The sequence below is a fragment of the Bombina bombina genome, chromosome 1 (assembly GCF_027579735.1).
Source record: "Bombina bombina isolate aBomBom1 chromosome 1, aBomBom1.pri, whole genome shotgun sequence".
NCBI classification, from domain to species: Eukaryota; Metazoa; Chordata; class Amphibia; order Anura; family Bombinatoridae; genus Bombina; species Bombina bombina.
The window spans coordinates 183,075,977-183,091,530 of record NC_069499.1 but is presented as its reverse complement, the minus strand read 5'-3'; the positions used below and the strand labels follow the sequence as shown (position 1 = coordinate 183,091,530).

At 43.0% G+C, this 15,554-nt stretch overlaps 1 protein-coding gene across 1 annotated transcript in view; it reads left to right on the top strand.

Annotated features, from left to right (window-relative positions):
• Positions 1-10,185, top strand: part of PCNX1 (pecanex 1) — a gene marked incomplete in the record, with an annotated part of 752,914 nt that extends 742,729 nt beyond the window's left edge. The window contains 1 exon segment of the mRNA XM_053711389.1: positions 9,838-10,185. Coding sequence (XP_053567364.1) covers positions 9,838-10,185 — 348 coding nt within the window.
• Positions 10,186-15,554: the final 5,369 nt, after the last annotated feature.

Below are 15,554 nucleotides of genomic sequence, written 5' to 3'. Positions count from 1 at the left end.
GCATATCTACCATAAAGTTGGAATTCTTTTAGAATTCCTGGAATTTTTGAATTTTTTTTAGGATGGCATAGAGAGAGTTTTATTAACAGGGGCAAACTGAGACCAACCAGGGCCCCCAGGCAAAACTTTGGCAAGGGCTCCTCACTGCCTTCCCACCACCTCCTTTGTCCTTTTTTTCCACTTTAAGGTTTCCCAACACTTACTCTGAATTTTATTAGATTTATTTATTTTTGTACAAATTTTCTTTTTTTCTTTCATTTGCCTGCACCCTGTATCATGTGACAGCCATCAGCCAATCACAGACTAATATACGTATACAATGTGAACTTGTACACATACTCAGTAGGAGCTGGTAATTAAAAATTGGAATCTGAATCCTGAACGCTTAATTTTGACTTGAGTGTCCCTAAATACCCACACACACATTTAAAGGAACACTCAAGTCAAAATTAAACTTTCATGATTTATGAGTATATTTTCATTAACAAATGTGCAGTTTTTTTTTATATTTACACTTTTTGAGTCACCAGCTCCTACTAAGCATGAGCAAGAATTCACAGAAAAAAAGTATATGCATTTGTCAGAAGTCAATCAAGATCAGAGAATAAAGTGTTTTATACCCAGCTAGTATCACAAAATGCATCTGATCTTGAAGACTGTGCTTTACAAAGCAGATACTGAGATGGCACACAAACTGGGCAAATACTGAAATTATACTGTCTGGCACTGTCATCCCTTTAGCTGCAGCACATAAATAAGTGGTCCCATTTGGCTAGATATCATAGAATCAGCCCTACCGGGGACCTTTCAGCTCGCCAGTCTTCCTTCAGCAGAGAACATACCTTTCATTTGAAGTTTATACAAGTTTGAAATAAAAAAGACAAACATCCAGCACAGGGCCAAGTGTGCTGCACTTATCACCATTCTAGCGCTGGGGTGAGCCTGGGTGCACTAAGCATGGCAGTTTGCTTCCTCCCAGAATTTGCCCTAGCGCTGTAATTTTTAAGTTGGTCTAAGTGCCAGACCCTCGGTTAAGGGCCGAATTACCCAACTGGTCAGTCCTCCTGTTTTATTAGCCAGTTCTCTTAAGGATCAGATTTCTGCTTAAAGGGACATTATACACTCAAAAAAATATGGGGTATTCAAATAAAGAATTTTAAAAAAATAGTTTGTAATTGACATGTTTTAGCAATTTTTCTGCTAAAGCTTATAAAATGGATGATAGTGTCACTACATAAGAATACGTTCGTAGGACACACTAGCTACAAAGCAAGGAGTTTTCCTCGCTCCCTAGCTAGTGTTCTTATAGCCAGCCCCCATGCTGGAGCTGCTAATACATGTCAATTACAATCCCCTCCCTGACTGTTCAACTGTGCAGGGGAATAGGGAATCTCACTCACTGGGCCCCGTGCCAAGCACCCTGTTCCCCCTTCTAATTGGTTGCTTGCCTGCCAGCTGTCCCCCCTCCATTTTCAGACTGAGCCCCGTCAGTGATCGCATTGTCGAATTCCAGAAGCGCTATCATTACAAGCCATTCTGTGTTATTACTTTGTAGCAATGTACAGGCTGTTATTATGTGTTGCAGCATTGTGGGCTGTGCGCGAGTATGATCATGCTTTCTAACATAACTGTAATGCCCATATTCAATGCTCATACTCAAGCACAGCCCACAATGCTGCAACACATAATAACAGCCTGTACATTGCTACAAAGTAATAACACGGAATGGCTTGTAATGATAGCGCTTCTGGAAATAGCACATCCTGAAGCAGTGGCTGCTGTGTGAGTTTACCTATTGGTCATATATATTTATTATAATGCGTGTGGTGTAGATTCTATGCGGTGGCATGAATAAAAGGACTTTATGATTGTTTTGAAGATAAATATCTTGGATAAAACATATTCATAGGGCACATAAGAAAAATGTGATCACTTATTATGCTCTAATTTAAACCTCATACAATTTATACAAATTTTAAAAAGTTGGGGGGCGGAGCCAACTGCCGTGCTGTAAGGACGTTTGTGACCAGAGCTCTGATCACAAACCCAATTATAACTACTATTAAACTTTGGATTAGCACGAAAAAACAGTATTTGATCGAAAGATATTGTTGCTATCTCAGAGCTGCATCACTTATTCGAGTACCGAGAGCGGACAGGATCATCAGCTATCTCCCTTCCACTAGCCAAGATGCCTCTGTCCTGCAGCGGGTTTTAGCGCTTCTGACAAATTGTACTCCGGAGGGTCGGGGCTCCGCTCCGGAGTGTCTACAGAGAGGTGCCTAGTGAGAGAGGCAGAGGATCACTAAGAAGAGACTACTTCACACTTTGACAGTGGGACCAAGGTGTTGGCGTGCTACCCGGGACACATAGGCATTCTAGCAGCGCCACCCAAAAGTGGACCTTCCAGATCGCGGGTAGGCATTGAAAGAGATGTTCCGTGCCTTGGGATTTGCAGTCCGGTTGAGGTTGTAGTTATTGCTGAGACCAAATCGAGTTACACAAATACCCGGTAAGACCGTTTTCCTACTACCCTTGACATTGAAGGCTGACATCTGCCCATCCACACACGGAACCTATACAGCAACAAAAACATTTGCATACAGGAAAAGAAACCAAACTTTTCCCCAATTACAGATACGGGCAATTGAACTTTAGTGACTGTCCCTAAATTAAGTAAGTTCTGAGGCCGTTCTTCAAACTAGCACAAAAGGCGCCAAAATCCGCCATCTTTACTCCCGGCTCCAGCATAGGCCTAAAGTCGTCATACAGTACACGCAGAGGTATTACAGACCGCATCATAAATGAGAGGCTATCGTGCTTGTTAGAAAAGAGAGATCCTCTATCATAAGGGGTTTTACTGTCTGAACTGCTAATTGAACTTAAAACCACCCTTATAAAACCACAGGTGTTGCAAACCTATCGTTCATACAACACTCTGTTTACTCTTAAGGATTGCACACTTCCAGGAGACTGTTATTGTATTAGCCTGCCCTCCCTGTACCAACTCTCAATTGCTGTACCGGCCCTGAACTTTAATATTTATTATTGCCAGCAAGTAACATTTAAGGCACACGCTGAATATTACTGCATAGAGACGCTTGGAGGCTACAGACAGGCACATTCAGTGTTTTATAACACCCTGCATGATTTCTGACTCGATACACTAAGCAGAGTCTTGCTGTTAATCATAGCTCAGGTGGCACTATAGGTCAGAACACGCAAAGTATAGCCAATAACTCCAAATGGAGTAAGCCCACTTAGGCCTTCAACACCTGTCTACCACTCAGTGTACATCAGCAGTTTGCAGATAAAGGACACTTTCAAAACAAAATATTATAGTATTGGGGTGGCTCTGAATAACCCTCTCACATAAGCAGCATTATCTTTAACTATAGCCACTACAGTGCACATCTTTCCCCATATTCTCTCTTTTTTCAAACTGTAAACCTAATCAAACATGGAGTAAGCCCTCCTAGGCCTGTAACGCCTGCCTACCACTCAGTGTAAACTGGACTTAGCTGACACCCTGGTGTGTTCCAGCAAAACCAGAAATAAATATAACAACTCTAACTGTTTCAATTCCATCTCTGCTTACCGGTCCTCTACAATGGCCCAATCTGCTAGGAAGAAGAATAAGCAGACGTTCCCGTTAAAAAAGACTGTTATTGACCATTTTGGGCCCACCTGTGCAACTCCTCTAACTGAGGCGGAGGCACCTAATTCGCCCAGATCTGATATCTCTGAACTAACCTCAGACGCTATGCAGAGCATTCAACAATCTCCGCCAGAAGAAGCTACTCCTTCATCATGGAGTCCCTAAAACACCTACTAGATAAACATCATGCCTCTTTCACAGCTAAACTTGCAGCGTCTACAGCGGAGCTTAAAAAAGAAATCTCTTCCACTAACGAGCGCATAGATTCCCTTGAGCGAAGACAAGAAGACCTTTCCACAGAGCAATCCAACCTTCTCAGCTTTGCACAGCGCCTATCTGACCACTTTGACGTCATCGAAGATAAAATTGCAGATCTGGAGGACAGATCTCGGCACAACAACCTCAGAATCTGAGGTGTGCCCGAGACTGTCTCCACAGCTGACCTACAATCATACCTGCAAGATCTGTTCCATACCTCTTAGCTCCGCCAACCATGAAGTCAGAGGATCAGATTGACAGAGCGCATAGGTCCCTCAAACCCAAGGGCCTATCGGAAGACCAACCTAGAGATATTATTGTGCGCCTTCACTACTTCACATACAAAGAGCGCATCCAAAGAGCTCACTTTCAGAAACCTGCATTGCCAGACAGATTTAAGAACCTCCAAATATTCCCTGACTTGTCAACGCGATCCTTGCAAAAACGGAAAACCTTCATAGAAATTACATAAACACTCAGGAAGAACGTCAGATATAGATGGGGGTATCCCATTAAGCTCCTGATTTTCAAAGCTAACCAGATGTTTACGGTTCTTCAACCATCTAAAGGATACAAGCTCCTCCAGAGATGGAATCTGCTCCCCCTAAGTAAAGAGAAATCAAAGCCTCAACATAGCCAGCTTCGAGCCTCTGCAGAGGAATGGTCAGCTCCGTTTCCATCACTGAATCGACAGTCATCTCAGCAGGCTTATAGACCTGCTGACCCAGAGTGGGCGGCTACAGACTCTCACAGCCCTATCCATCATAAGCAACTACCTGAGAGACGCGACCGGACAGCTCTTCCTCCAAGGCATAGATCAGGCTCGGTATCATCCTGATGGGTCACCCCAAAGTCTAATAAAAGATAATTTGCTCCTGTTGATAGGCCCTTAATTATTTAAAGACTACTACGAAACACTTGCTGGACTTTTATAGTGAGCTATGCACTAAAAAACCTTACTGCAGCTTTACCTGATCTTCTGGAAGACACACTTCGGTGGGAGTCATCTCTGGTCGATAAGTATCTGCTAAAAGACACATTTTGCATCTAATTTACTGCTCTTTTATATGTTAATGTTATTGCTTTGTTTTGCAAACCTATTCTCAGGAGACTTTTCTCATTTGCAATTGTAGCTGTGACTTCATTATGGGCCCCACTTTAGGCCTGGTGGGGTCCTAATAACATGTACCCTATTGCTAGCATAAAGTTTGCTATATAGAGTAGTTGATAAATGTTGTTCAATATTGTTTCTCTGGTCACTGTTTTACTTTAATTGTACTGTACTAATTCTACACTGCACTCTGCCACATTGAGGACAGACAGATCACACCTAAGTAGCTGACACAGAAGGAGGCGGGGACACACTCTAGGAAGCTATTCAAACCAAAGATGTTGATACAGGTAGTTGGAGCCCAGCCTGCTTAAACTTCATATACTCCCATACATCTAGACTGAGATTCTCATGGGATGAGAATATTTAGCTTGGGGCCATCTGGCTATATCCATGTCGGAGCCTAACTAAGCCAGGGGGTTCTTGTCCATGCTAGGTACATAATCATCTCTAGCAATAGTAATGATACATAGCAACGCTTAGATATGAGGCAACACTACAATGACATATGTTTTTGGCAGAAGACCCCCTCTAATAGTGCAGGTTACAGAGCAGCTGCAGCTAGTTTAGTGCAAGGCTCACTCACCACTTTTCTAACAAATATTTAATGATCATACTGTTGATGTTTTCGTGTTACTGTTAAAAGGTTGTTCATTATGCAGATGTTATAGTTTTTTCACGCTTTTTACTTTTCATATACATACACTGACAAATATGCTCTTATATTTCTCATTTACAACATGTGACAGGCGTACAGGCTGCCACTACAAGTTCATCTAATCCTTTGAATATACTTAACCACCCCCCCCCCCACAACTTACAATTAACAACTCATACGCCCCTATTTCCCACCTTTTTTCTTTTTAAGGAGCCCCTTCCTCTGAGGCAGACTTCCTAAGCGGTTTCTCTCGACAATGCCGCAACCCCCAGAAAAGTATTTTACACAATAAGACCCCTCAATGCTAAGCCTGACATACTTAGGATCACTCAAGATTTGCATGGTACACGCTACATTTTGCTGTCTAGGCGACTGGTGTCTCACCGTGTAGAGGCTACCTTGATTAGAACTCACACCTTCAGCACATAAACCTTAGCTCCTATACCCACTTCCCCCACTAGACGCAACTTGGAGCAAATAGAAGCCCTGCATAGTCTAACTCCCACTACACACTAAGAGTTTAGATCACTAGCTTCGTAATTACTGCTTGTTCCTATGTACTACATGTTTTGACAATTCGCTCCTTTGAAAGCTTATATTATCCTGCACATTGTATATTATGGTTCAAACCTCTCATCTGAATACGCAAAGGTTAAGGGTTGCTCACTATGCCTGTTTCTGGGAGGTCAATATAGCCCAGGAGATTGTTTATTAATCTAAGTCTCATACCATGCTTGAAAAAATTGTTTATTTTACAGATATGTACCAGTCTGGATAAATGTTTGACAGTAACGTGGGGTTGACTGTGAACACGTGTGTAAATGGTTATGTTACTGCTAAATGGGCTAAGCTAGAGCAAGTTCGACTATATCCCCTTACCGTAGCTATAACTCAATGGTCATATCCACAATATGAGGTACAACACCAATTCAATACTCCAGGTATGCTCCTGTTGCAGGCTGGCCCTTCATTAACATTCCCACTATTTGGGATATATATACTTGCAACACTCTTAATACAGCATTACTATTATATGTAGCTATTCTATATTTTCTTCTCCCCTAGTTATCCACATGCTCTTGAGACCTTAATTAGAGTCATGTTAAGTTTTACCTACCTAGTTTAAACAACCACCTATAGTAGTTGGCCCAATTCCAACCCATTTCATGTGCATCTGTTTGGCAAACTTAGAAGACAAGCAGACGTCTCTAGTATGCTTCTCATTGGTAACTCATCACCTCCACCCCACCCCCCCCCACTCCACCTAATATGCCTCCTTTAGTAGGAGGACTGAATACGTGATTTTTCTCGCATATACCGCATCCTATCTACCCTCTTTTCTAGCAAAATCTTGCAGGTTATCATTATATTCAGCTTTATTTCTCTTTTAACCTACGCAAGATTGTCCAACTATATATATATATATATATATATATATATATATATATATATATATATATATATATATATATATATATATATATATATTCAGGTAATAATATTATTCCTTTAGCACTTTACTTAACCTACACACTATTCATATAAGTATGAGATAAAATTATATAAAACTGAGGTTTACTAATGAGATCCACAAGTGGTCTCCTTTGTTTGCACATGCCTTCTTTTATCTTAATGCTTGGGATGGTCCAAGAGTGGCCTAGGATTTTATTTAGAAGGCATCTCAATGTTTGGCATTCTATGTATCTCATGTTTGCATGATATGTAAATTGTTACACTTACGTTTTTTTTTTGTGTTTGTCTTCTCATTCTTGTAACACTAAACCTTACTGTATGTGACATGCAATGCAAGAACCTGTTTTTATGACTAATGTATGCCTTTAAATATTCCTCAATAAAAATTATTATAAAAAAAAAAAAAAGTAATAAAGGCACCCAGACCGACAGCCTGTCTAAGCACAGCAAGTGACATAGTTTAACAAGATGGCATGTCACAGTGATGGGCAAACACATACAGTATTTCTCAAACACACACAAGTTGAATTAGATACGTATAGGCTGCATGTCACACACATAACTGTTTGTCACTGAGATGGATACGTCCTTACACACTGTAGCTGAATTAGATACATATAGGCTGCATGTCACACACACAACTGTTACTGAGATGGATACGTCCTTACACACTCCTTTACCTATCGGTCATATATATTTATTATAATGCGTGTGGTGTAGATTCTATGCGGTGGCATCTGAGGACTGTCCGTTCTCCTATGGTCCCTAAACAGAAGCTGAATATGAATATTGAATATGGGCATTCTTACACAATTCAGAAATGTCAACACACGGCTTCTGTTTAGGGACCATAGGAGAACGGACAGTCTTCAGATGCTTTTATTCATGCCACCGCATAGAATCTTCACCGCACGCATTATAATAAATATATATGACCAATAGGTAAACTCACACAGCAGCCACTGCTTCAGGATGTGCTATTTCCAGAAGCGCTATCATTACAAGCCATTCCGTGTTATTACTTTGTAGCAATGTACAGGCTGTTATTATGTGTTGCAGCATTGTGGGCTGTGCGTGAGTATGAGCATTGAATATGGGCATTACAGTTATGTTAGAAAGCATAATCATACTCGCCCACAATGCTGCAACACATAATAACAGCCTGTACATTGCTACAAAGTAATAACACAGAATGGCTTGTAATGATAGCGCTTCTGGAATTCGACAATGCGATCACTGACGGGGCTCAGTCTGAAAACGGAGGGGGGACAGCTGGCAGGCAAGCAACCAATTAGAAGGGGGAACAGGGTGCTTGGTACGGGGCCCAGTGTGTAATATTCCCTATTCCCCTGCACAGTTGAACAGTCAGGGAGGGGATTGTAGTTGAAATGTATTAGCAGCTCCAGCATGGGGGCTGGCTATAAGGACACTAGCTAGGGAGCGAGGAAAAACTCCTTGCTTTTGTAGCTAGTGTATCCTATGAACGTATTCTTATGTAGTGACACTTTATCATCCATTTTATAAGCTTTAGCAGAAAAATTGCTAAAACATGTCAATTACAAACTTTATTTTTTTTTAATTCTTTATTTGAATACCCCATACTTTTTTGAGTGTATAATGTCCCTTTAATGTTTTTTATACCACAAAAAGGTTGCCAATATTCCTATATCAAGACCTTTGTACAGGCCTTAATCGGCATTACACCAGTTATTCGTCCAGTTACTCCTTGAAATATTAATTTGGTCTTGAGGGTCATTCAAGGCCCTCGATTTGAACCTATGCACAGTTCAGACCTTCAACTTTTATCTTGGAAAGTTATTTTTCTCTTGGCCATTTCTACATCTAGAAGAGTTTCCGAACTTTCATATTTATGCTATAAACCTCCTTTCCTGATTTTTCATCAGGACAAGGCAGTCCTTCGGACTCATTTTTTTTCTTCCAAAAGTTTGTATCTGCATATACTATCAACCAAGAAATTGTGGTTCCCATTTTATGCCCAGCTCTTAAAAATTCTAAGGAGAGCCTTGTTGGCAACCTTGATGTCATGAGAGCACTGAGATTTTGTGTGTAAGCCACACACGGTATCTCTAACACAGAATATTAAGGGTAACAAAGCAAATTGTATAATATAATTCAATTGGAAACTTTTTTTAAATGTATGAACATTTTTGGTTTCATATTCCTTTAACTATTGTCCCTCCTCATCATGTGATGATCTTGTGAACTCTCCTATGTATGCTTACCTGATAAATTTATTTCATGATGGTGAGAGTTCACAAGCCTTACCACTCTTTGTAGGCTGTTAATGGCAAACTTGTTTTGTACTTCATTTACCCTGCTTCACTTTCCTGCTTTTTAATTTTCCATCCATCTACTTGCCCTTATGTATAACTGAGGGATTATGGGAGAGTTCAAAGCTCTGGTATGTATGGGTGTTTTGCCGCATCCTAGTGGACAGGGAGTGTAATCCTATATGTGGTGATCTCATGGACTCTCACCATCATGAAAGAAATTTATCGAGTAAGCATACATTTTGGATTTTTTTTTATTTAATTTGTTTGTTTTTCATTAGAATGGTCCTTAAAATCAGCCAGTCTTCTTTGGTAAATGCAACCTAGGGAATCTAGCCATGATATGAAAATATTGCTAAATATGATGTAACTTCATTTTTACTCCTAGATTGTAGACTCAAGCCAAGTGCTTGAAGGGGTTAATATATCCAAACGGAAAGAACTACAGTGGCCTGATGAACTAGTTCGACTTAAAGCTGGAAGGAATAGCTGGAAAGACTGGAGCCCTCAGGAAGGCATGGAAGGCCATGTAAGTCTCTTTTTCTTGATTCACCTATTTAAGTCTGCAAAACTTACAGGCAGTAAATCAAATATTTACCATGATCAAATATTTGACATGTTTTCCTTTAGGTTCTATAGGAAAATCCACGCACACACACCTTGTTATACCTACACACCAAAAAAAGGATTGAAAAGCTTGTATAAAATGAGCATTCGATTAAATATCCATTCTTAAATCTGTATTAAAAAAGCAACAAAAATCATCAGGTGTCCTCAATATCAAGATACTGGTTAGGTGGCATATAAATATATGCATACAATTCACCAACAGAAAAAAGGATAAGCATAACTTTTTAATTAGGAATTAAGTTTTATGTACAGTGGCCTGTCTATTTCAAGCAAAATGGTCACTTAAAAGTATAAAATGTTAGTGCCCATTTAAGCAGATATATATAAAGGGGTGTGTGTGTGTGTGTGTGTGTGTGTGTGTGTATATATATATATATATATATATATATATATATATATATATATATATATATATATATATATATATATATATATATATATATATATATATATATATATATATATATTTATATATTTATATTTCCTATGGCATGGAGAGTCTACAATTTCATTCAAATTACTAGTGGGATATTCAACTCCTGGTCAGCAGGAGGAGGCAAGGAGCACCCCAGCAGAGCTGTTAGGTATCACTTCCCTTACCCATAATCCCCAGTCATTCTGTGCCTCTATCATTGGGAGGATGTGCCAAGATGGTGTCTGAAGATATTTAATCTTTTAATGGGTACTTTTCCCTGCAAGCAAGGATTGGGGCTATGCTGTGTTCATGTGAATCTCTTTAGTAAGTGTAATGGTGGCTTTTAGCAGTTAGAAGACAGCGAGGTGGTCTTTGCTTAACTTCTAACATCAATGCTACCCCTTTATAGAAAACCAGGGTTAGTTACTTTATTTTTTATTTTTCTACAGGTCCCTGAGAGATGTTAGTGAATCTGTCACACCTAAGAGGTTGTTCCTGCCCTGCAACCGGATCCACAAGTGCCTTTGCCTTCTACGACAGCACTTTTAGGGGTCAATTCCTCTATGGCAGTATGGAACATTTAAAATATATTCCCTGTGGATTTTATGGAAACCGATATATGGACAAATGGGAAGTGGATTTTCTGAGCAGGCAGACCTTTTATCCTGGGGAGTGGGCTCTCCATCCGGAGGTATTCTCAATGATAACTCTCAGGTAGGGGGTTCCGGAATTGGATCTGATGATGTTGTGCCGAAACACCAAGCTTCCAAAGTACAGTTCAAGATCAAGAGATCCACAAGCCACTCTGATCGACGCTCTGGCAGTGCCTTGGAACTTCGGTCCGGCATACCTGTTTACTCCGTTTGCTCTCCTTCCATGAGTCATTGCTCGTATTAAACAGGAGATGGTCTGTGATTCTAATAGCTCCTGCCTGGCCTTGCAGGATCTGCTTCGTGGATCTGGGGAAGATGTCATCTCTTCCCCATGGAGGTTCCCTCTGTGGGAGGACCTTCTTTTTCAGGGTCCCTTCCTCCACCCAAACCTACATTCTCAGAAGCTGACTGTTTGGAGATTGAACGCCTAATTTTGGCTAGGTGTGGCTTCTCTGAGCAGGTTATTGATACAATGCTTCAGACATGTAAATCGGTTACCCGTAGGATTTACCTTAAGGTATGGCGTAAATACCTTTTATTGGTGTGAATCAAAGGATTTCTCTTGGAGCAGGTTAAGGGTATCCCAAATTTTGTCTTGTGAGAAAGGTTTGTCAGTCAGCACTCTGAAGGGTCAGATTTATGCACTCTCTATTCTTTTGCACAAACGTCTGGCAGATCTACCAGATGTTCAAACTTGTTCAGGCCTAGGTCAGAATCAGGCCTGTGTTTAAACCTCCTTGGAGCCTTAATCTTGTTCTAAAAGTTTTGCAGCAGGCTCCGTTTGACCCGATGCATTCAATTGATATTGTTATCTTGTTAAGTTTTGTTTTTGTTATTTCTTCTGCTCGCAGTTTCCGAGCTTTCGGCTCTGCAGTGTGATTCCCCTTACCTTATTTTTCATGCGGATAAGGTTTTCCTTCGTACTAAGCTGCGATTTCTTCCTAAGGTGGTATCGGATCGCAATATCAATCAGAAAATTGTTGTTCCTTCTTTTTGTCCTAATCCTTCGTCTCAGAAGGAATGCCTGTTGAATAACCTGGATGTTGTGCGTGCTCTAAAATTTTACCTTCAAGCAACTCAGGTGGCAATCATCTGCCCTGTTTGTTGTTTTCTCTGGGAAGCATAAGGGTCAGAAGGCCACATCTACTACTCTTTCTCTCTGGATGAGAAGTGTCATCCGATTAGCATATGAGACAGCTGGACAACAGCCTCCTGAGAGAAATACGGCTCATTCCACTAGAGCTGTCTCTTCTTCTTGGGCTAGCTTCTGTGGAACAAATTTGCAAGGCAGCCACATGGTCCTCATTGCATACCTTTTCCAAATTCTCCAAGCTGTGGTGCCTTCTGTTTAGGTCCGCCTGTCTTGTTCTCCCTCCCTTTCATTCTGTGTCCTCTAGCTTGGGTATTGGTTCTGTGACGGATACCCCGGCTACCCCGACTGGGTAGCTCCGCCTAACGGGTCCTTCTTCCTCCCTGGTGACTCCAGCTATGTAGCCCAAGAAAATGATTCTAGCAGGAGCCCACCTAAATGACTAGACAGACTAGCATTCCGGTGAAGTAAGAACTGCTTTATTTCACAGAAAACACAGCTTTTATACATTTCCAAGAGAAAAGGGGGGTAGTTATAACAAATATTATACAATGAGACAAACATCAGACAATGGTTAGTTAAACAAGATTCTAATCACAAATGGACAATGGATGACTCACACAATAGCAGAAATACGCATAACAGCAGGAGGTCCAAAAAAGGGGGGTAAGAGTTCAACCCCTGCAGTCCATTATCCGTGACAGTGAGGTTGTAGGGGGGTGGGAGTTTAACCCTTGCAGCCCGGTATCCGTGACAACTCCCCCCTTCAAGTTCGGCAGACCCGGGTAGATCCACACGGGTCTACTTGGGGCTGTCCGACGAGCATTCTTTTTCAGTCTGCCGGGAAAATCCATCGGCATTCCCATTGCCCTTTCCCGGCCTATACTGAACATCAAAATTAAAGGGCTGCAGGGCCAAACTCCATCTTAGTAGACGTCCATTATCTCCCGACACTCGGTTAAGCCACACCAGGGGGTTGTGATCGGTGAGGACAGTGAAAGGTCTTCCATATAGGTACAGTTGTAATTTCTTGAGGGCCCATACCAGTGCCAAGCATTCCTTCTCCACCACCGTGTAGCCTACCTCCCTGGGCAGCAGCTTCCTACTGATGTAGGCTATGGGGTGGTCATGCCCTTCCTCGTCCATCTGGCTTAACACTGCTCCCAACCCAAACATGGAGGGATCTGTGTGGACACAAAAACGTTTGGTGGGGTTAGGTGCGGCCAGGATGGGGGCAGAGATCAAGGCAGACTTGAGGCTCTGAAAGGCGTTTTCACATTCTGGGGACCACAGTACCTGTCGGGGCATTCTTTTACGAGTCAGGTCGGTCAGGGGTTTGGCGAGGGTGCTATAATTGGGGACGAACCTTCGGTAATAGCCGGCGGTTCCTAGGAAGGCTAAGACCTGGGTCTTGGTTCGAGGAGTGTGCCATTTTGACACTGCCTCAACCTTGGCCGGCTCCAGCTGCTGCTGTCCGCAGCCCACTCGGTGGCCCAGGTACTGGACTTCCGAGCTGCCTATGGTGCATTTGTCGGGCTTCAGGGTCAGCCCGGCAGCTCTGAGGCGATCTAGAACGATGCCCAGGTGGATCAAATGGTCTTCTCAGGTGTCGCTAAAGATGGCAATGTCGTCCAAGTAGGCACAGGCATAGTCTTGGAGGCCATCCAGCAGGCGATCCACCATCCTCTGAAAGGTGGCTGGAGCGTTCTTTATCCCAAACAGCATGACCTTAAACTGGTAGAGGCCGAAAGGGGTAATGAAGGCGGACTTGGGAATGGATTCAGGGTCTAGTGGGATCTGCCAATACCCCTTGCAGAGGTCAAGGGTAGTTAGGAAGTGACCTCTGGCAATTCTATCTAAGAGGTCATCGACGCGGGGCATGGGGTAGGTGTCTGTTGTGGTTCTGTCATTGAGCTTACGGTAGTCAATGCAGAACCGGGTAGTACCATCTTTATTGGGGACCAGCACCACCGGGGAGGCCCAGGGACTGTTGGACGGTTCAACAACCGATAGTGGCTACATCTTGGGGTCTTTCTACATACTCCTTGAGCATGTTACATGAAAGGTCCGTTGGACCCAGTCATTGGAGCATTTTACTACAAGGTAGGTGGTGTTATTCAATTGTTCCACCACCCGGTAGGGCCCTTGCCAGGAAGCCTGTGACTTGTCCGTTTTGACAGGCTTCAAGGCTAGAACCCTCTTCAGTACTGTGAGAATTCGGCTACAAGCGTTACGGTGTACCACCGTTTCTGTCTCCTTTGAGCGCCCTGAAGGTTCTCTGCACCATGGCAGTGAGGTCCTTCAGCCGATTCCTGAACTTCAGGACGTACTCCACAATGGAGGGTCCTTCCTCCCTGGCTGATCCCTCCCAGTGGGCTCGCAACAGGTTTAGGAGCCCCCTTATTTTCCGGCCATATAACAGCTCAAAGGGTGAAAACCCGGTGAATTCCTGGGGCACATCTCGGTAGGAAAAGAGGTGTGGCAGGAATTTTTCCCAGTCTTTGTGACTGGCCGAGAACGTCTGAAGCAATTGCTTCAGTGTCCCGTTAAACCGTTCACAAAGCCCATTGGTCTGAGGGTGATATGGGGCACTGTACAGGTGTTTTATCCCACACAGTTCCCATAACTTCTGGGTGACCTCCGCTGTAAACTGGGTCCCTTGGTCAGAGACCATTTCTCGGGGGAAGCCTACCCTGCTGAATACCCGGAGCAAAGCACCTGCCACTGTCTCTGCCTGGATATTCGCCAGAGGTATTGCCTCGGGATACCTAGTGGCATAATAGACTACCATGATTATGTATTTTTTCCCGGAGGGGCTGGGTCGAGGTAGGGGCCCTACTATATCCACAGCGATTCTGCTAAAGGGTTCGTCAATAACGGGAAGAGGGTTAAGGGGCGCTTTCGTATGGTCCACGGTCTTCCCTACTTTCTGACACACCACGCAGGTCTTACAATACTCCCTTATTTCTCTTGTGATTCTGGGTCAGAAAAAGACCTGAGTAAGGCAGTGGTGTGTTCAGGAGTTACCTAAATGCCCGGCCAAGGGGATGTCATGCCCTAGTCGCAGCAGGTCGGACCGATATCGTTGCGGTACCACCAGCTGGCGTTTGGGCACTGGCCCTTTCTTTCTCCGGGAGACCCGATACAACAGACCGTTTGCCCATTCCTCTCCGGGGCCCTGGGGGTCAGTCCCTACTCGGGTCTCAGAAGGGGGAAAGGGTCGGGTCGCTCAGGGTCTCTTGGGCAAATTTAGAGGGGGAGGCCCAGGATAGTTGGTCGGGAAGGAGGGCAGGGACTGGGGTTGGGCGTTTGGGGGT